This window comes from Phyllostomus hastatus, unplaced genomic scaffold (genome assembly GCF_019186645.2).
Source record: "Phyllostomus hastatus isolate PE091 unplaced genomic scaffold, TTU_PhHast_1.1 phas_contig_86, whole genome shotgun sequence".
Taxonomy (NCBI): Eukaryota; Metazoa; Chordata; class Mammalia; order Chiroptera; family Phyllostomidae; genus Phyllostomus; species Phyllostomus hastatus.
Genome location: NW_025333977.1, coordinates 36,357,830 through 36,382,926, shown reverse-complemented (window position 1 = coordinate 36,382,926; position 25,097 = coordinate 36,357,830). Strand labels below are relative to the sequence as shown.

The following is a 25,097-nucleotide window of genomic DNA, read 5'->3' as shown; positions in this document are numbered from 1 at the left end:
GATTAGTAATTATTTGTATTTTTATCTCTCCTGAATAATTATAACTACCCAGAGGACAAGTTATGTATTCATAACACTTCATGGTTGGCATAGAATTCATAAATTCACATTACACTAATGGACTAGATGGATTAATTGTTCATAATTACTCACAGATTTGGAGAGGGAAGAAGTTTAAAAAAAGATGTAAATGGAGCACATTTTCCTGAACTTGGATAGGGAAAGAAATGAGAACAAAGATTTCAGACACTATCCAATTCTACATCTTGTATATTACTACTGAGACCTGAACACACACAAAAGTCCTATTTCTGCCTAAGAAGAAGCTAATAAATTATCAAAAATTAAGTTTTAAATCAAACTTGTGTCTCATGAATTTCTGCTGTACCTCTGAGAATTTAGTCAAAGCCACACAAATATCACACTTACAGTAGACTCTCAAAAAGCAATTTCCAGAACACTTAATTGTGAGCACATGAATTACCAACTCCAATAAATCAATACTCATATCCTTTATCATTGGAGCTGATAATACTCACACTTACTAATTAAGGAAAATATTAATAGAACAAGGCATTTACTTCAGAAGTCAGCTCTAGAACCCACTCACCAAAGTATTCATCAGCAGGTGGGTTTTCCATATCATACAGCATCTTCTTGGTCAAGTGCTCCAGCTCATCTTCTGGGCGGAATGAGGGAGGAGCAGCTGGAGGTCCCTTTGACCCTGTTTGTCCACCCTGTAAGGCAAAAAACACGTAGTCCTTTAGATACAATCTAGACATCAACTAAGACAATCAGGAAGTGTTTACACTGTAGAGGAAAAAGCACTGGACATGGCTATTAGGAGTCCTGAGTTTTAGAAATGGTTTTATTGGCTATTCAGGGCCTGACCTTGGACACAACACTTGCCTCTTCTATTGAAATCATCTGTCAGGCTTTAGAAATCTATGTTTACAACAGTACGACTTAATTTCATTCAATAATTGCTAGAAGTCATGGTGCACCAGTTGAATATTTATTAAAAAGATAAACAGATTGAGTCTCCCTCTTAAGGAACTCATAGAGAAATGAGAGATAAAGGCACATCAATAATTAAGTATAAAGCAACTGTAGAAAGTACACAGTCAAGGTACAAAGGTGACCTCTCCTGTAGCCTGAGAGGAAGAATCCAGAGGACAGGTGGTGACAGAAACTAGGATTTATTCAGCTAAAAGAAGAGTCCCATATTAAGGTGTCATAAGGAGCTCCTAGCAGTTGTATATTTATGGACTATTTATACTGTTTCAGATAGAAACTAAAACACATCTATTGAACATAGGTGTCCAGAAAGTGAAGGGCCTTCCCTGTGCTCTAGCCAAGGTTGAGTAATGCTTTTCTAGCACTGGGACCAGCTAGATCTCAGATGGGGAGGGTAAATTGGTAGCATTGACACTGGGCTGGTATTTTAACCAGCAGGTGAGCCAGAATTCCAGCAACGTAAGGGAATCAAGTGACCAGAGAGAGAGCACTTCAGGTGACCAACCAAGAATCCAAAGTAGAGAAAGAAGGAAGGCCAGATGCCCGATGTAAAATCACTCTGTGCTGCATAAATAAAAGGGAATTTACTATATTTTCCTTTGCAAGATTATGACATTGACCACTTCCCATGTCACACCTCAACATCTTTGATCAAAGTGTTAAAAACAGAAAGAATGTTACAAAAGGTTTAGAAATAATGATGATGTCCATCATCACTACTAGGCAGAGATGAGGGATGCTCTTCCTTTATGTTTATGCATTCCTAAAATTGTTGACCAAGAGTTTCTCCTTTCACGAATAGTTTACAAGAATTAGTTCAACAAAACTTGCATATTCATTCACCAGTTATCTTCATTGTACTAAATGAGGGCTTGGATGTGAAAATCCAGCAAAGAACAAATCCCTGTATAAATGTTTCACTCTTACTACCAACATTTATTTCAACAACTTCAAGATGGATATTGACTATTTGTGTGATATCTAAGGCATGAAAGGTGTTCTAAATATATGTAAAATTATTGATTGCGACCTATTTGGCCTTTTCTCTAGAACTGTTATCCATTTTTAGGTTTTTAAAATGTACAGAAGGTTGGAGTACAAGTGGTTTGGTGTTTAAGACAGAGGGCTGAAAATGCCAAGAATTTTTTTGTTTGTCACTAACCTCACCTCCAGGATTTGATTTCACTGTTGGATAATTTGGGTTGGAGTTTCAAAGCAGTGAAAATCTATGATATGTGGCAGGCGGCAGAGGCAAAAATTAGAGCTGCCTGCCAGGATCTGAAGAATCATTACCTCCATGTACTCATTGTGAGATAAGAAACCTGACACCCAGAAAATTCAGGGCAGGGCTAATTGTGATGAAGCCAGGATAAGAGCCCATCTTAGACTCACTCATTAGTGCACTCGTTCAACAAACATCATGTTAAATTCAGGGCCTCCTCTAAGCTGCAAATAATGCCTGCAGTATAGAATTGGTGTGAGAGTTAAAGAAACTATTGGGTCATTCATTTATTCTTTCACTTATTAGGTATCTACTCCGTACTGTGTTTTGTGTACCTTCTGCAAGCATCAAAGCATGGGGAAGGGACACAAAGATACGTTAGACAGCCTTTGCCTTTGAGGGGATCAGAGTCTAGTGGGGGTGAGAAATGTGCACAAATTATTGATTATAAAAAAGCACACTATACTGGCAGGACTGTATGTAGATATGAACAATGGAGGAATGATTTGCTAGTGTTATTAAACTTTACATTGCACACATGCTGCCTACTTCTAGGAAAATTTTATAGAAATACTCATACAAAAACATAGAATTATATGACCAAGGCTGGTCCCAGGAACTATATTTGAGAGAATAAAGGATAATGTAATTGTGTATCCACTGGTAAGAGACCACCTAAATAGACAATGGCAGATACATACAGTGAAACATGAACAAGCTTTAAAAGAAACTTTACAAACTTACACGTACAAGTGTGAAAAGATAATCTCAGTATCTAATCAATTAAACAGATCCAATAACAGAATATCTAAATGGAGGTCTCACTTTTGTAAAGGAAGACCAGTTAATTATCTGCAGATCTATACCTGGGAAATGAAAAGGGCCTGAAAAGACCTATACTCAAGTGTTAAAGAGGATTATCTCTGGGGTTAGAATACTGGTGGGCTTTCACTTTTTAAGTTTGTTTATTTTATAGTGTGGAACTGTGTTTCTGCAATTCATGAACTGTAACTTTTTAAATGTGATGAATCAAACAATCAAGATATGCTGGATATTAATGAACCTTTTGAACTGGCTTCGAAGTGGGATCAAATGGGAACTCTGAGAGGAGTGAAAGGTCAGATGTCAGAGGTCAGGAGCAGATTGGTGGGAGAGGGGACTTCAGTGTGGTGTTTAAGACAGAAGAATCAGTTAAGAGCTGCCGTGCCTCACTGGGGGGCTTAGGGCTCCCCGTGGGCTCGGGCTACAGGCCCGTGTGAGACCAGGGACAGCTCTGAAATCTGATGAGCTAACCTGTCTTTGGGCAGAGAATGGCATCCATAAAGATATACCTAAAATTCCAATTTACAATTATACACTGTAATTTGTAGTACAATTACTTACAATGTCAGAAATTTCATAGACCACTGGGAATATATCTAAAGACCCACGGATAGGAGCACCCAGACCTTAGAGACTGCAGTAGGGATTCTCAGCAGGGGAGGTAGCTAACCAGATTATAAAGTTCTCTCTGGAGAGGAGGAGGATGGAAGCTGGAGGAGACTGGAGCGAGGTGTAAGTCTCCCATAACACATTTGTGGCCAATGGTAGTGAAGGGTTATACTATGCCACACTGCCAATATGGTTAGAGACAGAGACTGAACTATTACTGAGACTAGGTGAGCTTCTGAACCTTTCATAGCTTCAGATTCCCTTCTGGAGAATGGGCTTGGTAAAGTTATCTTACAGTCTGCGAGTATTAAAATGAAACAGTTTGCCTTTTACGCTGTATAGAGAGTTTAACTGCTCTCAGCCCAGGGTAACAAAGGGACTCTCTTCGGATTCCCCAAACTGCCTTTGAGGGAGGGGATTATCTTAGTTCAGGTGATCAATGAAGATAAGGATGAGAAAATAACCTACATTCTGTTTTCCAGACTTGCAAAAAGAAAGAGCTTGAGCCCAAATATGGTGTCACCTGACTCCAAATTCCATGCATTTTTTCCAACCAAATATTGCATCCCATAGAAAAACTGCTAGAAAATATGAAATATTACCTCTAATATTAATGGTGCTGGTTGTTCTAATTTAAATCAACAACTATTCAAGAAAACCTGATAATCTGTGTCTCTAGTCTTAGGGGGGGACTCCCCAGTAACAGACACATTTTGTCATTGTTTGAGCCTAATATCTGCTTCCCTTTCAACCTAAGTAAAGGCAGCAAGATGGTGAAGTCTATGCTCCACAAATCTAAACAATTCAAATTCTACGATTAGCACTTGCATTTCAAATACAGCTCTATAATTTCAGAGTACTTTCCTTGTCAGTACTTCACAGATTTTAAGAAAAATATACCATTCATTTTATTCATCAAAAACATCTTCCTATTTGTATGTGTTACTGTTTCTGAAATAACACATTTGGGAAGACTCTTTTCTTTTAGATTCTAATCTCATATAATGCTGACCTTGGATTTCTGGTATTTTTCATGAGGAGAAATACCAAGAGATCATCTGTTCCAATGTTTCTGAACCTTATTTGGCTAGACAAACCCCAACTCCCACCAAACGCGCGCGCACACACACGCACACACACACACTTCAATGCATAATACATAACATCCATGGAATAATATAGATAAAACACAGGCTCCTCGGTTTCCACTTGTTTCTCACACCGAAGAAGACATAGCCTAGCACTTTCCTCAGGATTCAAGTTTCATTGAGTAGTAGTGCAGCGCTTTTTTCACTGGGATGAAGAGACCCCTTCCTTTTCATTTCTCTCTCTCAGTAGTGCTCAGGACTCAACATGTCCTAAAAAAATTAGTATCTGTGTACAACTTATTTTACTAAGTAGCTTCTAGCATCACAGCTGGTAATAGAACATACATAAAAATTCGTGTGGTGAGAGGGGTTGCATTATTTTATTTTTTCAAAAGTAGAAAGGTAAATAGTATCAGCAGTCTATTCACTGCGGTGTAACAATTCCTCATACTTATATGCCCTGTTGTAAGGTGCCTGCCTTCACATCCACGTAATCTCAAGTGTTTATAAAACAGCCCCATACGATCTGTGGTCCTATCTTATGAAGAACTGAGGTTTGGAGAGGAGAAGTGAGCGACCCTGTGTGAAGTAGCAGCCCTGAGAAACAGCGAGCCCCGACTGAAACCAGGTGCGCCACGTGGGGCCTGCTCTGCTACACCGCAGGCCTCTCGGGGCTCCCGACATCACCCTCTCCGAGTCTGTGTAGCTCTGTTACTCTGTAATAACTTGGATTTTTATCTACCAACCCCTATTCTCTAAGCAAGGATATTTTCAGAGCGGAGGTTTACTGCTAAATAGTGACAGAATGACACTTTAAAACAAATATAAACAAAGCCTCCAACCTTTTCTAAGAAAAAAATGTTCTTGTAAGTATCAATATTAATCACCAGTATGTGTGTTCTTTGAAGTGCTTACAGGCAAGATATGTTGTGTGACCCCCAGGTGAGTTACTGAGAAATAGATTTTAGTGAACTCCTTTAAAATTCTTTTAACATGCCTTTTCTAAAAAATTGCCAAGTGCCAGGCACTATCATTATAAAGTCAAATTATTCAGGATTCCTGTCTCTGACAAGTCACAGTTTAAGAAGGAAGAGACACAAAAATAGATAATTACAATAAAGTGCATGTACTAAAACACAGGTATGAATTTGGTGTTCTGAGGTGGAAGAAAGCTGCCAGAAATCTCATGTCCTCTTAGTTTGATCTTGAAGGATACATGGGATTTCACCAGATGTAAGGGGGGTGAGAGAGGGAGGGAGGGCAGGAGGGAGGGATGAAGGGACGGAGAGAAAGAGGAGAGAAGGGGAGGGGAGGGGAGGGGAGGGGAGGGGAGGACATTCCAAGGACAGTATATATTAAAAGAACATTTTAGCAAAAAATATTAAGAAATAGAGGCAGAACAGAGAAATGGGCTATGGTCAATGTCAAGACTGACTTTATTAAAGCCATGCTTCCGAAATATGCATATTAGGAAACATCTCAAACACCAAGGCCAATGATGCCTTAAAAAAGTGCAAACAGACATCATGGTATTTATGGGTAATTTAATGGCTAGTATGTTTTAAAAGGATTGTGATATTTACAAAGTGAGGCAAAGACTGCTAACTGCTCACAAAAAACTGTTGCCTCTTCTTTCTGAGCGCACAACCAGACTACATTAGATGTGGACATATGAAGTACAGGAAGGAAGGCGATGACTCGGTGGAGGAGAGCCATCCACACTGTCCAGGCAGGCCTGTCTCAAGCTGTCACTTACAGAAGGGAGCCTGAGCAGAAGTGTGCTCAAAGGTTAATGGTTGAAAGTGATGGGACAGTGGTTTATACCCTTTTCATATTTTTCTATATTTTCCTTTCTCTACAATGAAGATCTTTTTGCTTAGATATTAAGATCATATAATTTCTTTTTCCTGACACAAAGTTATCAGGAATCAGAAAATGTTCAGGTATCTGCACCTGGTTTTTCTCTGCCAAGGTTCTTTCTTTGGTAGGGGCCTAGCAGATGATCATTCCAAGGAAGGCTTAATATAAATACTGCAGCCAAATTTGGATCTAGGTCCCTGGCAAATGTCATGGGTGAGACTGTGCAAAAATGAGGACTGTTTCTGTGAGCAAAGTACACAATGGGCAGAGTCATCCATGAACAAGAAAAATCACCAGATTAAGAATAATACAAACAACAATATCTATCATATTTATGTAACACTTCAAGGTATTCTTACACAGGGACCCACAAGTACAGAATACTTATTTATCTCTCTGATCTTAACTCTGCCTTTAACTTGTCCCATAATTTTGATCAAATCATTTCTATTCCCTGAGCCTTAGTTCACTTGTATGGAAAATGATGTTTTCAAAGATTCCTTTGATTCTATCGTATTTTTGTGTCTATAATACTCAGGGCACATGTCAGTACAGATTTATGTAGTGAAATCTCAGATATTCATATTATGTACACTTTATAATCTATAAAAGTGGTCACAATTAGTAAGTGGAAACCTCATTATTACAGAGATTTCCATTTAGAAGAGAATTTGAATCACTTGCCAGCATCCCGTGAAACAATCTAAAACTTCATTCAGCATTCTGAATCTTAGTAAGCAGCCAGCAGGTCACAGGGTTTCCGCAGCCCACTGAACTTTCACTGCACGCAGGACATGAGATCAGAAACATACCAAGGTTAACCGCACTCTCCTACCACCATGCTCCTTGGGTGGAGAGAGAAGAATTCCACCGTCCCACCGAAAGAGAAAAGGAAGCATGGTATATAGCCAGCACTAAGGTACAAACAGGGGACGACACCCCTGAAAGAACAACCATCACCCTGAGTCATTGTTACTAGCAATTTAACTATTTTAATATATGTGGTAAGGATCCATTTTAAAAAATGGCTACCCAATATCTCTTGTGTTACTCTGATATTGACCTCGAAGTGGGTCATTTTTTTTCTCTTGTGAATCCTTACCTGCTATTGATTTCCTCGTTACATAGTGCTAGATTACTTGCGCTCATTACAAATCTCAGCCTCGCCAGAAAAGCATGGCCCAGGCAGATAAAGTACTGGGAAAAGGTAGCCAAGATATTCAGAGACATTACATGATAATGAATACTCTATCACTCTGGGTACCAGAGCTGCTCATTTTTCTTGTCCGTTGGTAATGATGTACAAGAGGTTTCTTCTCTCAGAGGGAAAATAACTTCAATTATATGTTCTTGAAAAAGAAACATGGAAATTATCTTCTTTCAAAAGGTAGAATTAGCCCCATTTTGGAGCTGAAAGCCTGCCAGAAAAAAATATATTTCTGATATTTTCATTGTTTTTTTCCCCTCCCATTTAACTGTGTCAAGTTTGCAATTTGTAATTTCCTGAGGCTGCTTCTACTTTCTGATTTTCACTGAATTACCCTACTCTGTCCTCAGTGTCTCACTGTTTAATGGAAGGAGCAGCTCTCCAAACCAAGGGCAGACAATTTGCTGGACATCCTCTCTGCTTCAGGTTAATAGCAGCGGGCCACAGAGAAGGAGTAGAAAAACAGTTTCATGGGAGTAGAAAAGCATGCTCTTAGTTCTTCTTATCATAAGTTCCATTTTCTTGGAGAATAAAATTGTAAATGCCCAATGAAAAAGACCCAGCAACTCTTGACTTTAAAACTTCAATTCTAGCTTTGAAATCTATTCCAAACAGTCTCCAACTTTCACAAACCTGGTTTTCTTACAGCCTCTTTTTCATATTCCTTTTCCCATCCTATGCATTGATGCCACTAAATCAACTTTCCTAAGCCAAATTTGGAATCATAGCTAACAAGCACTAATTCTGAATCACAGCGTGGTGAAATTGCTGCATGTTACCAGCAGCCAAGGGAAAGCGCTGGTGTCCATGAAAGGTTCTACGGGGTTTGCACACAAGGGTGATATGATGACAGAGGCTGAGATGAGAGAAAGTGGCCTCTCTCCACACCCGTCACTCTCAGTTTCCATGCGTCAAGGCAGCCTCAGGAGTGCTTGGGCCTGGAACATGCATATTTCTAGGTCCAATATCTAGGGAACAATTTTAGGCCCCCCAAGGTTTGATTCTCATTGTTGATTTTCTTATCTCTAAACTAGAAGATAATGACATCCAACTCACATGAAGAAGCTTTGTAAAACACTAAATATCAAGTAAATGGCAGTTATTATTACCATGATGAACAACTTACAAACCACTAGCAAAGATTTTCTTCTTGGTAGTGGAATGTTTGCAGAGTGATAACATCTCTTCAATAACATTCCACTTTCTTATTTGTTAATAAAGTACTTCAGTGTAGTATATCTGAATTTCACATTTTTTAGCAAGAGAATTACTCTGCTTTTAACTATAAGCCTTGAAATGCATGGCATTTGGTGACTGTATGCTTTGCTGCCTCTCCAAATTGTCAACCTTTCTACACCCTAGTCTTTGACAACCCACGATGAATAGTAAAGCAGGGCTCGTATTTGACTATTCAGAGCAAACCAGCCTCCCCTGATGGTTTCCCAGATGAGCTCCAGGCAGAAAAGGCCCAGTCACGGATGGTCTGGTAGGTAAGAAGTAGGGAAGACGAGTAGCAGTAACCCCAGAATCCCAGTTGCCATTCAACAGTATTTTACATTAGCTTCATGTTTATAGCTATTGAGACTGTCTCACAATGTTTGTCATTATATTAAAAAAGGCTGTTATTAAAATCTGCTCATTACAAATGCATAATTATATACAGTGTGGAGCAAAAGTAGGTTTACAGTTGTGAATATGTGAAACACAGTTTATACTTGTATTATTTATTAATTTTTGTATTATTTGTCCATGTGAATAACTGTAAACCCACTTTCACCCCATGCTGTATGGGCAATAGTGGCAGTGTGTGTTGTCTATATGGGTGTATAAAAACAGATACTAGAAGGAAATATACCAAAAAATAACAGCTGAGGTGGACTAATGGGATTATGAGTAATTTAAATTTTTCTTTATAATTTTTATTTTTTAAGATTTTATTTATTTATTTATTTTTCAGAGAGAGGGGAAGAGAAGGAGAAAGAGAGGGAGAAAAACATCAATGTGCCTGAGAAATATCTATCAGTTGCCTCTCTCAGACCACCAACCAAGCATCTGGCCCACAACCCAGGCATGTACCCTGACCGGGACCTGAACCTGCAACCTTTCGGTTTGTGGGATGATGTCCAATCCACTGAGTAACTCACTAGTCAGGGCTTTTCTTTATAATTTTTAAATGAAATAAATAAAATATAGTAAACAACAGATGACCCTTAGGAAATAATAAATATTCATCATAAAACATGGGTTTTCAGTCTTTTCATTGGTATTTTCAGGTATGAAGCTGGGAGAAAATGGAGAGCCTGAAGTGAGGAAAAAAAATTGTTGAAAAAAATAAAGACACCTAGATTTTCAATCTGATATGCACAGAAACACTTTCCTACTATATAAGCTGTTTCTATCTAGTGGGCTTGGCAGATGCCTGAACGTGACACCAGACACTGAAATAACATGCAAATCAGTTTTCGGTTTTAATATGCAAATATGATGCTTGGTACATCACTTTCCATGGCTGAGGTAAATTTCTGTTTTTGAGTTTTTCGTGGGAAATGCACACCAGCAAACAAATGGTTAACTCCCTGTATTTCACCTGACACAAGGTGGTTTTCATTTGAGTCAGAAAGTTTTTGCTCAGAGATCCAAGTAACTCTGGATACAAAGAAAGGGCATGCTTTTTGTTCAATAATAATGCCACCTGTGGCAAACAAGTCCCCACTTTGACATGCACACTGATCACATTGGATTTCTGGGCCTTGGAAGGGAGGCAGGCAAAGTGTCTCCATGAGAATAACAGAGGGTTTTTTGCTTGATCTGTGAAAATCAAATCAAAGTGATAACATGGTAGGAAATGATAACAAAGTGATAACTTGGGTCTAACCCAAGAAGAAGAAGAGGAAGGAGGTAAATGTCCTCGCTTCCAGAGTATTCCAACAGTGTAGAAAACTGTGTCCTCTGGTGAACATGAAATTTTCCACCAGTACTAGTAATTAGGCATTAAGCCAGACATCAAGATAAGTGAGATATACCCAATTCAAGGAATACATTGGGTTGGCCATAAAGTTTTTTTTTTCCCCTGTAAGATAGCTCTAGTAGCTCTTAGTTGTCTTTAACTTCATTCAAAACAACTTTGTTAGATTGTATTGTGACAGCTGTCCTATCAATGCGTATTTAAAAAAATACTTACCAAAATTAGTGAACTTTTGTGTAGCCATTTTAATATTGAAGATGGAAGAAAATAAGCAACATTTTTGGCATATTATGCTTTATTATTTCAAGAAAGGTGAAAACACAACTGAAATGCAAATAAAAAGATTTGTACAGTATATGGAGAAGGTGCTGCGACTGATCAAACGTGTCAAAAGTGGTTTACGAAGTTTTGTGTTAGAGATTTCTTGCTGGATGATGCTCCATGGTCAGGTAGACCAGGTGAAACTGATAGTGGTCAAATCGAGACATTAATTGAGAACAATCAACATTATGCCACGTAGGAGACACCCAACATACTCAAATATCCAAATCAAGACAGTTATCGGAGAAGATAAAAAACATGTCTTTCATTTTACTAAAAAAACTAAGTATACTTTTTGGCCAACCTAATATATTTCAGTCAGGAAATCGAGGCACATGAGGGAGAAATAAAGAGCAAAGCAAAACATTGACTTTTCATCAGTATGATGACAACTAGTACTGCTTAGACACTTAAGAGAATAAGCCCCAAGAGCTACCTGCTTGGGTTTAAATCCCACATCCACTACTTACCAATTATGTGACCCAGGGCAAGATGCTTCATTTTACTAAATATTAATTGCTTAATCTATAAAATGATCATATAACCCATTTACTGCCTGCACTGATTAACAAATTATTATCTTTAAAGATGTGTATAAAAATACGCTGTGTTGTATAAATATCATGTGAACAAATCCATAGATGATATGGATACAGAGGAAAGAGGGGATCCAATAGCCTGAAGCTTACCAGAAACACAACAAAATGATAAGGGCCTTGAGTTAGAATTTGAAGGGAAGAGAAAACCTTCCACATTCTGTGTTCACTTACAGGCATTAAGGAACCCTGGTGCAAGACACACACATACCAGGTGAAATTGAATACTTTCTGTAGCATAAGAGCATTTTTTTAAAATAAAGAAATATAAATCAAGTTAGTGGTTTTGTTAAGGGACTGTGTGTTAAGTGACTTAGCCAAAATCACACCCATAGTAAGTGAGAGCCAGGAGTTGAACATGAGTCTTCTGATCCAAGCTCAGTGTTTTTCCACTAATTTACAGCTGCCTCTATATACTCATTTAGAAATATGAAACTTACATGATCTATCATAAAGGTTAATCAAGACAGTCAACCTCACTGATTAAAGCATGATGCTAATTATACCAGAGGCTGGAGATCAATGTGGCCCCTCTTACTTTCAGAAACATTGATTGTGGTGTAATGGAGAAAGTGTGGGCTTTGGAAGCAGAAAATGCTGGTTCAAGCACCAAGTTATAGCACTTATTTTGCATAAAATTTCACAAGTTTGTAAAAATTTCTCTTAGCAATAGTTTTTTTTTTTTTTCATCTGTAAAAGGGGTTGGAAGGGGAGAGGGAATGCCTCCATGTCAGGGCCATTGTGAGTAATACCTAAGGTGATACATGAAATGTGTTAATATTTTAGAGGGGCTCATAGCTTGTACCGAATGCTCACAGGCTGTGAAAACTAGCTATGACTTCTTTCAAATGTGGCAGGAAGGTGGATGAGGGAATGGGAATGACTCAGTGTCATTCCTTAGCACCACATCAGAGGGGAAAAGGGTCATGCTCTGAAAGCAAATCTAAAAACCAGCAGCATTTAGTATTTCACACTGATCATCAACCATGACTCAGATAACAGTAATTCTATTGAAGAAACATCCTTTTCCATAAACTCTGAAAGGTAGAAATGTGTGTGTTAATTTTGTACATTAATTGATTTATAATTTATGAGACTGAAAATAATTCATGTATATACTGAGTATATAGAGGGGCCAGACAATGGTTGATATAGTTTAACTCATGTAATCACCACAGCAGCCCCAGGAGGTGGTTACTACTTTGATTTTACACATGAGAAAACTGAGGCGCAGGATCACCCTGACAGTAAGCAGAGACCTGGGGTTTGAATCCAGTTGCCAACTCCAAAAAGTGCATGCTTAACCACCATACCAACAACCTCAGCCTCTTAATCCATTTGTATTTTTTTCAGAGGGATTTTATTACCTATCTACTTGTAGGTCATAATATTTAGGGGGATTTAGTCATATATTACAAAGTCCTGAACTATCAAAGGACCTTTTCTTAGGGACAAGTACTGCTTTTTATGACATTATATCTCCTTTGTGCAGAAAAATGGCAGCTAATAAAGATGTAACTTGCTTTCTGGGTAATTCTGATGGAGGGGGGCTGAGAACAAGACCTTGAGAGACATGGCTGTTTTTGATGTCTTCACTAATGATGCAAAGAGAGGAGAAGAAATGCTGTTCTGAAGGCTACTTCCCTTTATCAATCTCTGATATGAACTGGAGGGTTAATGCTAAATCTCCAATACTCAAAGGAAATGATAAATAGCACTGTACTTCAAGGTGGGAAAAGGGAAAAATCATGTAAAAGACACCAATATGCTTTCATGTGAAAAGCTAAAAGATAATGCCGTTTCCTAGTGACCAACATAATATTTTTTTTCAGCTGGATTATGGTCTACTCAAGCATAAAAGGCTATGAAAATATTCTATTCTACAAGAACTTGGGCCTCTCCAAAATGTGTCAAGCAGTAGTCTATTGGGGAGTAACTCTAGATCCCCTGTACTAACTGTGAGTTTCAGAAACAGAAGAAACACTGGAGATCATTTAGTGGTAGATTAGATCCCTTCACTAATGAAAAAGAAACAAGCAAACAATCTGAGAGTCAAGGAGGGGAACTGAGTAGTCCAAGGTCAAGGAGAAAATGAGTATAGCATCAAGAAAAAAGCTCGAATCAGGAAAGCAGATCTAATTTCGAACAAGTTTAGCCTTTTTCCACATAAAAGATCTTCTCAAAACAGTGATGTATTCTTGATGCCTTATAAAGTATGCCCATTTTTGGCAACAAATTTTGGGAGCCCTAATCTACATTTATGCAGCATTTTGAGATCCCAAGATGGAAGCTGCTGTAAAGTGAAAATCATTGCTGTTATTCTTGGCGAGCCTACACAGACTGACAACAGCTGGCACAAACAGATGTGGTCCACAGAGGATTCTGCCAGGATGTGCTGGTGCCATCCCTGCGCAAGTTCCTTTTCCCTGACTGACAAAGGGCGTTTTTTCTGTTTCTGCAGCAACCCCCCTGAGCTTCTTGTAACAGGTGAGTCCACAGTCCTAATCAAGGGCCTCAATTTCTCTTTGCTCCTTTTGTATTAGCCACTATCTTCTTTGAAAAAAACAAAAAATCCAATTAAAAATGGGCGAAGGACCTGAGTAGATACTTCTCCAAAGAGGACTTACAGGTGGCCAACAGACATATAAAAAGATGCTCAATGTCGCTAATCACCAGAGAATGCAAATCAAAACCACAATGAGATGTCATCTCACACCTGTCAGAATGGCTATCATCAATAAATGAACCAACAACAAGTGCTGGTGAGGATGTGGAGAAAGGGAAACCCTCACACACTGTTGGTGGAAATGCAGAACTTGTGGAGCCACTGTGGAAAGCAGTATGGAGTTACCTAGGAAAATTAAATATGGAACTGCCTTATGACCCAGTGATTCCACTTCTGGGAATTTATCTGAAGAAGCCTGAAACACTAATCTGAAAGAATATATGCTCCCCTATGTTCACTGCAGCATTATTGACAATTGACAATGCCAAGATCTGGAAGCAGTCCAAATGTCCATCAGTAGATGAGTGGATAAAAAAGGTGTGGTACATTTACACAATGGTATACTACTCAGCTATAAAAAAATGATGAAAACTTTACCCTTTGTGACAGCATAGACGAATCTGGGGAGCATGATGCTAAGTGAAATAAGCCAGTCAGAGAAAGACAAATGCAGAATCTAATGAACAAACTGAACTAATAGGCAAGAGAGTGACAGACTCATAGATAGAGAGCAGGCTGACAGCTATTGAGGTAGGGAAGATGGGGTGAGGGGAAGGAAAGATACGGCAAAAAGAAAAAAAGAGAAAAAACTCATGGACACAGATGATGGTGCGGTGATTGCTGGGGAGAGATAGAGGAAGACATGGGGGGGATAAATGGAGATGGATGGAGACTTAAGGTGGTAAACATAGAATACAGTGTACAGAAGATGTGTTGTAGAATTACACACCTGAAACTGGCAAAATCTTGTTAACCAGTGTCACCACAGTAAATTCAATAAAAAGGGGAAAAAAACATGTAATATAGTGATCAACCTGGGTCATTCAGCAATTCCTCATCCTCTTGACAATGCTTAATGGACAATTTACTCAATATAAAGAGAGTTCTTTTGGACAAGAATGAGTAACTAGATGTGAGAGTACATAGAAAATATTAGGATCACCTCGTTTCACTTATGAGATGCAACCTAGCAACTTTGTAATCAACAAAAATCTAAACAACCAAGATGACAGAAAAATAATACATTTATTGAGTATACTTGCTGAGTGTCTACTAAGTATTAGTAATAAAGAAATTATTGAGATAAGATCCTGCCCTATAGAAGATGTAGTAGAAAACATTAAGACATCTGGAAATATACAAAAGAAAAATATACAAAAACCCCCTAAGTGAAATCTTTTAATCGCTGCCAGAAGAACAGAAAAAGAAATGGCTCAAGTTAGGGAAATGGACACTCACAAGAAAAAGTGGCCTTTTAATTAGGTCTTGATGAAAGTGGATTTAGACATCCAGAGATGTAGTAAGAATGACATTCTAGGTGAAGACCCCAAGAAGCACAAAGAGAGTCAAATTGGTAAGTTCTCATATTTCATTTCAGGTAAAAATATTTGTAACTGACCTCCAGCCCTTATGTGTCCCTCTGTGTTTCTGTGACTGTTTCATTGTCTACACTATGCATGAAAGTGTCAGTAGAGCCAGCCTATACGTGTGGCTGCATGGGGAAGATTGCACGGGGAAGATGCCTGCAGATCAGCTCAGGACCCAGGCACGGCAGGTCAGCTAGTCCAGTGTAGGGCAAACACTCACTGGAATGTGTGTCTTTTGCTGATCTTACAAAATGCTTGTTTTAATGACAGGCTGAAGACATGCAGCACCAAAATGGCTACGATGAATGCTGGTGCTAAAAACTCAATGCTGAGAAGAGGCAAGGGCAGAGAAATCTGAGCACCCAAAGATTTTGTTTCGAGGGCTATGCTGACACTCAGGCTTGAGGACCATGATGGAAGCCATTTGGGTCTGCTTGTCTGTTCATTTGTTTGTCTTTGCAGGTTCCGCAGAGTCATGTGCCGTCTTTACATAAAATCATGGCAGTAGGTTTCCAGGAGCCCTCTCCATTTGCTCCTCAGGCATCTGGGTCCAGCAGCTATGAGGTCCTATGACAAAGTCTGCACTGTCATAAAAGCCACATTGAAAAACTCAATGTGTTTACTGTCACTGTCACTTCATCCACCATCTCTGAAGGTAAGTAGGAGTCAAGAATTTCTGTTTCCAGCTTTTATATATGTTTATATACCATATTTTTCAGACTACAAGACACACTCCCCAAATTTGGGGGGAATGGGGGTGCATCTTATAGTCTGTACATAGCTTACCTGGCTAGTAAATGTAGTCTACATTTACACTGGTGAAATATTATGTTATTTATGTCATTAAATATTGTACCACCTTTTTTGCTCCAAAATTTTTCCCCCTATTTTCCTCCTCTAAAACCTAGGTGCACATTATGGTCCGAAAAATACGGTATATAATATTATATACGGTATGCATATACCATTTCCTCTCTATGGAAAAAAATGGATAGAAATATCTTGAAGTGTAAAAGAAAGGGTCTTAGATGAAGACAAAAACAGTGATAAGAAGTAACCATAATTACCAACTAAAAATATATAGGCATTTCCTGAATGGATGTTTTACAAATTGCATGTAGTATCACTAAGCCTCCTTCTGCAAATGAATAAACAGAGGCTTAGGAAAAGTAAATAGGTTCTGCAATATCTTGCAGGTATATATATACATATATATTATATAAAATAAGGTCAGGGAAGCCTGGTTGTTCTGAGTTCTAGGTCCTTCTTTGTCATAAACTTGCTGGATGCTATTTAGACAGTCATTTCATATCTCACAGCTTGGTTGCCTTAAATGGATATATCTTTAATCTCTTAATATATGTCTGTAGTGATAGGTAAAGGGAGCAGGAGAAGTAAAATTACTCAAGCAATTTGTGAACAGCAACATGCATCTGGAGGACACAAAAATCATCATCATCATCCTCATCCTCATCACAGCTAAAATTTAGTAAGCCAGGCACCTATTTTAAATGCTTCAAATATACCACACCCTCCCAATGTCCTGTTAGGTAGTTAGTCTTATTGTCCTCATTCAACGATGAAGAGATTACAACAGAGTTGTAAGTAAAGTGCTCAGAGCCCTGCAACCAAAATTCAAACACAAATGTATTCCACGGCCTTAACTGCCACATCGTGTAGTGTTGTGTGTTGCATTGTGGGCATTTGCTTTTTCTTCTCTACTCTCTACACTTTTGGGCTGTGTTGGCATGTACTCTCATACCTGAAAATCAAAATGTGTTAATTCAAATTTTATATATTGAGTAGGCACAAGGTGGCAGACACTGCATTAGTCAGCACTTTGATTATAAAGGTAAGGGTAAAATTAGAAATGCCCATGACACAGTAGCTTATATTGACGTTAACTATGACTGATACCATTTCCTCTCTATGGAAAAGATGTAGATAGAAGTATCTTGAAGGGTAAAAGAAAGTTTTAGATGAAGCTAAAAACAGTGATAAGAAGTAGTCATAATTACTAACTAAAATGTATAGGCATTATCCTGAATGGATGTTTTACAAATCGCATGTAGTATCACTAAGCCTCCTTCTACAAATGAGTACAGAGGCCTAGGAAAGTTAAATAGGTTCCCCAAAGGCTCGCAGGTAGTACAGGAAGAGCCAAGACTCAAATCCAGGTCCGTCTGGCTCTAGTGTTTGCGTTCTTAACCACCAAACTACCCTTAGAAGAGGGAGAATGACATGAAAGGAGAGAAGAATGCTTTGCCTATTCTCTTATTCTACCTGGGGAATTTGGTGAATATTAATAGAGCCCATCTATATTTTACTCTGCTATTTATCATTCTTTAAAATGTGTTCAAAGTGCTCAAAGGGAACATAAAAATTAGGCCAACCTCTCACTTCCAATTTGTAGATTAAAGAAAATTCAATAAAGTAAAAAGAAATAAATTTAAAAAATAAGAAATGCTATACACTTACAAAAAAATCTTGGAAAAAATTTTGGACATTACAAAAATTAAAGGTAAAACTAAGAAATAAGTTTCTCTTCAAAGAAGAGAAGCAATCCCTTTGGATAAACATATTATTTTTCACTTTAAAGGACAGTACATACTAGCATTATTATGGAAAACTTAGAAGCTTATAGGTTTAGGTTTACCAAGCTCTAACTTCCAAAGGGAAAGCCTGACCCACCGCAAACAGCAAGGAGGTCAGATTGAGACTAGGATATCATATACTGTAATAAATACTGGATTCAGAAGGCAGAAGAGTAGGATTTAAGCCCCAATCTGCCACAGACTAGTCACATGACCTGGTATATGTCATATAATTTCTCTAGACCTCACCTGCTCATTCTGGACCAGATGGGTTCTGTCTTCACTTCACAAGGTAGATTTGAAGATGACTGCTGAGTTTGTCAAATGTAAAAGTTTTGAATAGAAAACATGACCTATGATGGAACAGGTTTACCTGTGATCAAACTCAGGGGAAGAGACACAGTGATTTCACAGGTTAGAAAAGCACATAAGTCTTAGAAATCCCAATCTAAATTTCCTCAGCTCACTTACTGAGCCCAAACATGAGCTCAGATCTCCTGACATACCATCATATGCTAACCAGACAGAAAGTACTAATGTCTTTCTTGCATCTTTTCTCATGTAACAGCAAACCTCTTACAAACAAATGGCACAAGAATCTCTATTGCCTTTGGTCAAGTCACTTTATTCTATGGGACTCAATCTCCCCAGTGATTGAATAAATAGAGTGAAGGGTACTAATTCCTATATGTGGATTTCAGAGAGACTTTACTGGGAAGGAGTGAGACAAAACACTGTGAAAACAGTATTTTCTCTGAAACAATAAAAAGTCCAACAAAGGCCAGAGACACAGCCAACACTACCTCTTCAGGCCCCTGTGAGGGCTCAGTCACTTGCAAATACAATTGATTACACAAGCAAAGGCAAATTAACCTCTCCTGCCAAAAAAGATTTGTTGCCCTTGTTGAAATAATAGCATTTTGGCCAGAGCAGAAATTTTGTCATTTTCTTTTGACTTTGGTTCTGACTTTTGCAAGATGCATGCCTGGAATTCGGGAACTGAGCCTCTAGAACCCAACACAGGCCTGACTCTGATTCATAGCCTAGAGTGAGCAACGTGATCACTAGTCAGCTGAGAAGGGATCTGCTAGCTACAGACCCCAGGCTGAAATCCTCCCAACCCTGAGGCACCAGAGTACACAGGCTCTCTAGCCAACCAAGCAGCAGAAGAAGACTGAAGGCCTACTACGTGCCAGGCACTGTGATAGAGGAGGCAGGTGCTATGCAGCCTAAGCTACAGACCAGTTACCTGAGGTGAATATAGTAAAAATAACAAAGCTAGGACTACAATTCAGTTTTAACTTTGAAATGTACACTGGTTGTCAGTTGAACAAAAGTGCCTGCCCTCCAGGAGCTCACAATCTAGTGGGAAAGTCAGAAAGGCAACTCAATAGACTGTGAGCTCCTTGAGGGCAAGGACCACGTTTTATTCTTTCTCGTATCTTCAGAGCCATGCATGGTGTCTACCATGTAGATGGAGCAAAATTAGTATGTGTTGAATGAGTAAACCATAATCTGATGTTTTCCCAGTTAAAATACTAATCTTATCATATTACTCCTCTGTGCTCACAAACCACTGCTCGCTGCCCTGTGCCAGTAACATCGGCATTGCTTAAAGGATCCTTTGTAGTCCTACCTTTATAAACTCTACTACGATTCATTCCCTTCCATATCCCCTGGGCACCACCTCCAGATCCACCAAACACCATGGCATGCTGTTCAACAGATGTTTATTGAATAAACAAACAGCTATGAGGAGGGAGAGTTCTGCACCATATAAAGCACTATAGATGCCGTGAATATAAGGATGTTGTGTGAACGCCAAGGTTAGATCCATAAGGGAGCTTTACAGAAGATAAGAAAATAGATTTGGGCCATCTAAATCTAACATCTCAAAGACCAGATGCACTGTGTAAGAAAAATTCAATCACTCTTTTTTCCCTATTAATTAGACAAATGACATCAGAACAAAACATTTTTCTTTAAATCAGAATAAGAGCTGTGCCAGATTCTATCTTCTCCTACAGGATATGGGTGTAGGCCAAAAGCCCATCATATACATTACTGTTTTTCTTCCCCTAAGTACTTAGGGAAAATTAGGTCTCATTTGGCTTGCATGGCACCCAGCAAGGACATGATTCTTCTGCAGTGGTGCTTGGGGCAGATGAGGTAAGAGCTATGTTTTCAAAAGGAAGAAACTTCAGCTGTCTTTGAAACATAAGACAACTGGTTAGCCAGGACAGCATGGGAATATTCAGGGTTTTGGTCAAGAAGTCAAAAAGTCAGTAAGAAAGTTGGAGACACTGCAGCTCAGTATTGAGTGGACCATGGTTTCCTTCACGAGGAGGTGAGGACCTCTGCCTTGGCTGCACGTACTGAGAGACATCGAGCATCACTCAGTTTGCTCATCTGCAAAATGAGGCAGCTGAAATTGAACTAGATAATCTCCTGTAATTTGGGAACTGAAAATGAGAAAGCATGGAGAAAAGAGATAAGCTGTAACAAAGCATATAAATTCTAAAGAGTGCCACAGAGTTCCTTTACTATCTTGACAGCAAGCAAAGCCAAGAAAATCTGTCCTTTCAGAGAGCCTGACATTGATGCTACCGCATCAGTGCGGATATTTCATCTCAGCACACAGACACCAGGTGCTTTTGCTATTGCCCCAGCTCAAGCCTTAAAGCCCCTGCCCAATATCTATTTGAAGATTAGAAGTGCCTTTCACATCTTTGATACCGAGGTCCTCTTTCTTTTTCTGTTCTGCCCGTAAATGCCGCACCGAGATAAGAGCTCGAGCAGAAGCAAAGCTTCCGCTAGATCAGCGATTTCCAACCTTTTTCATCTGATGGCACACATAAACTAATTACTAAAATTCTGCAGCACACCAAAAAATATATGTTTAATGATCTGACAAACAAAAATAGGTATAATTAGATTCTTCCACATGGGATGGCTATTGTTGCGTTACCTGTTGTCATTTTTTTATTTGATATTCTGAGGCACAGGTGACCAACACAAGGCCTGCAGGCTGAATCCGGCCCTCCGCCTTGTTTTATCCAGTCCGGTACCTTGTTTCTACCCTGCAGCAGTGCTGAGCTCCTTGCCCCTAGTTAGGGAGTAGTTACATTTATACAGTCCTAAAATTACACTCAGCCCTTTGAAGGCACTATGAGGCTGATGTGGCCCCCAGTGAAAATGAGTTTGATGCCCTTGTAAGGGAAAAGAGGCCAGTGCCCCTGACTAAATGGTCAGGTATTGTATGTTTTAAAATTTTTTGCTGCACACCAGTTGAAAATTGCTGTGCTAGATGGATACTTGTTGAGTCTGTTTTGCACTGATTCTTCCAATGGTGAGAACATTTCCATTTCCTCCCTCAGCAGGCCTGTCTTCTAAGTCATGGGTTCCTTATCCTCTCTGCTGATGAGGATCACTAGGGGAGCTTAAAAGTTAATAATGCCCACCCTCCCAATCCCAACCCAAGAACAACTCATCAGTACCTCTGGGGCTGAAGCTCAGAAACTGGTGTGGTTAAATGGCACCCCGGCTAATTCTGATGAGCAGATGGGACAAGAAGAACAAGTGCTAGTTTAAATGCTGGAAGTTATATACTATCTTAACTTCTCTATCTTTTTTAACTGGCATATAGCTGGGGAATTGTCTATTTACCCTATATCCATGACGCCAATTAGGTTTCTCCCCAGAGATAGCTATCAGGGTCAGAGTTGCAAGAGAGGCTGTGGGGACAAGTTGGAGCCACTCACCTTAGTTTAAAGCAGCCTAGAACTTTCTATAACTTCTCTTTGTCATCTCTGCCTTCGGTATAGGCCTGTGGCTACATAAAATAAAATAACTCAGAGGAAAAGTCATGTACCTTCACTAACATGATTCATCCTCAAAGCTTTATGTTATCAATAATAATGCCTGCATTTATTAGACCCTTACTATATGCAGTGCACCATGCTAGGTATTTTACATAGACTGTTGCATTTAATAATCCAAAAATCCCTGTGAGGCAAGTACCTTTAATATAAGCATGACACAGATGAGCAAACTGAGGTCAGTGAGAACAATGCATAACATGCTGTGGCCAGGGCTGCCCGACGCCAAAGCCTATAAGACACCTTGACCTCATTGCTACCTTCACAGAGATGGGGGGAGAATGAAGCTCTCTGTATGTGAACATTTGATTCCAAGGGTAAGAAGTCATCCTTTGGTCCATTTGGGTACCTGATAATACCCCTAACACTGGCCCAAGTAAAAGTCACATTGTGTGGGGGAAAGCAGTGTGGTGGTTGGTGGAGGCAAGAGACTTTGAAAGTCTTTAGAGGAAAATCAGGTGGTAACTTAAAAAACATTTAAAGCATAGGTGATAGGGCTGGCTGCTAAACTCAACACAGGAGGTGAGACCAAACGTTTTCCCAAGAGTTCAAATGGGACCTGAAAAAGTGCATCCTGCAGCTCCCTGACAGTGGGTCTGTCTCGTTGTTGACCAGGCCAGCTCCCTGGAGGAGCAGCCACTGTGTGAGCAATTTGAAATGGTGCCCAGGAGTGCACGGAGCTTTCCTCAGCAGCTTGCCCTTCGATGGGCTTTTTCTTCCTTGCTCTCTCTTCTCAGTGGAGACTTATCCTCACCCAGGATGAGGTGAACTAGAAATCATTTTCTTTAAGAAGAATACAGAAGGTTGAGCAAGAGAGCAAGAAACCTGTATATAAGGCAGAAATCCTTCGTTCTAACAGGACACGAGTTTGTACCAAAGCAAATCGGTCAAATGTGAAAAGCTTTCACCAACAAAGAGGTGAATACATCTTAGGAAATGGTCCAGCTTGCTTCATGGGGTTTATGCACCTGTGGGAGTTCTCTGTCAAGATTACAGGTTTTAGCAGTTAGCTCCTGGACTTCACACAAAGGCTGCTGTGGACATAAGGCACACTTTTCTTGCCATGCTGGTGTCAGACCTATAACTGCCTAATGGTCCCACTTAGACACGTGAGGTAAGATAGATGGGCTCTTTGTTTGACCTTCAAAGCCCCTCATATTCTGGCACTAAGCTTTGCTTTCCATCTTATCTTCCACTTAGCTATACTTCCTATTCCAGAGAAGTCTACTATATTCCCAACACAACCACAGATGCCTTTCTCCACTCCAAGGCCACTGCCCATATGGTGCCCACTGTTATGAACGCCAAGAGCCAGACATTCCTGACCATCCTCTGAAGGGTCAGTGCAAATCCTGGTTCAGATGCCTGGTTCCTTGATCCAGTGTCCAGTGTCATAGCAATGTCTTCCTCTTCTTGCCCCTCAGAGCGCACCATAGCGGTTAAGAGCACACACACCAGAGCCATTGCCTAGACCCACTGCTACTGACTGTGTGATCTTGGGCAGATTACTTAGCTTCCCTGTGCCTCAGCTTCCTTGGTGCAAAAGGGAGATAGTCACAGTGCCTGTATTTCCAAGGGCTCTTCTGAAGATGACATGGGTTATAAAGTACATGAAACAGTGCTTGACATATAATAAGTGCAATATAAGTACTTGAAAAAAAATAAGCACCTCTTCTAAGGCACCAGTTCCTGTCTAGCCAGTAGTGTAGGTATATACTGTCAGAACATCATGGGGACTGTTAAGTGTGTACTCCATTAACAGCACCCATACTTTCCACAGCATGGTCCCAGTACCTGACCTAGAGAAGGCACACAGTGGTGTTCATTGAACTGAACTGTGCTGAACTACTGGATAACAATATTGCATTTCTGATTTTGCAAGCTGAATACCAAAAAAAGAGGCTTTGGCTAAGTTTGAGCACCCTCATTTTTCTATAGCATGTTCCCAATAGCACAAAGAGATAGAGAACTAGCCAAAGAAAATTTTGTTTTCCTTTCAGTGTTGTATAATTTTGGTCTCATATTAACATGCCTCAGGGGATAAAATGTGTATTTACATAAAATTTTCTGGTCATGGCATCTTGTGAAGTAATTAAATGAAACAATAGCTTCGATCTGCCGAGGGGTTTTATTTCCAACAGTAGGTATGTGATGATGTCCTGAAGTGAGACAGGCAGCTGCTCCCCCAACAGCCATTGGCCATGAGCCACAGTGAAGGACCTGGCTCACCTGTGACTCTGGGAACACAAATATCTTAGGAATGCGGAAGAATTTAGCAGGCATTAGATTCACTGACATAACAACATGGGCGAGTTAAACATGGGCGTTTCATAATGTAAGAACGCATACTTCCTTCTGCGCCAGCTTTCTCTCCCCCCTAAAAATCTCAGGAGAGATTTTAGCAACTAAGAACCTGGAGAAGATTTTAGAAATTGTTTAGGTTAATGGTTCTAAATGCAGTTGGCCCTGGAGCCTGACATGTCCATAATACACGTCTATTGGAGCTTCAGGGGTTGATTTCTAATTTTAACGAGCCTAAAAATATGCGAGCATTTACTGGGATTGGGCTCTGTACTGTTAGATTAATGTCTCAGTGCAGTGACAGTGGTTATGTCACTCAGCAGAGTTCTGATTGGTCCATGTGAATGTGCCTTGGAGTATAAACACTGGGAAAAAATGCATATTTAGTTAATAAGTACAGGTTGTTTTGCGGAATCTTTAGCACAAAGGGTCCAAATTCCAAAAACAAAATTAGATCTTCTCGTTGATGAGAAGATCCAGGAAGAGATTCAAATGATGCAGCAACTCAGATTTCCTGACTGCAAG

General features: G+C 39.5%; 1 protein-coding gene across 7 annotated transcripts in view; it reads right to left on the bottom strand.

Moving 5' to 3' along the window:
- LOC123826937 (LIM domain containing preferred translocation partner in lipoma) overlaps positions 1–25,097 on the bottom strand; it is a 634,789-nt gene that overhangs the window by 165,243 nt on the left and 444,449 nt on the right. For all 7 annotated transcript variants that reach the window (XM_045851156.1, XM_045851152.1, XM_045851157.1 and 4 more), the window contains one exon: positions 611–737. In XM_045851156.1, coding sequence (XP_045707112.1) covers positions 611–737 — 127 coding nt within the window. The remainder of the gene's footprint in view (positions 1–610; positions 738–25,097) is intronic.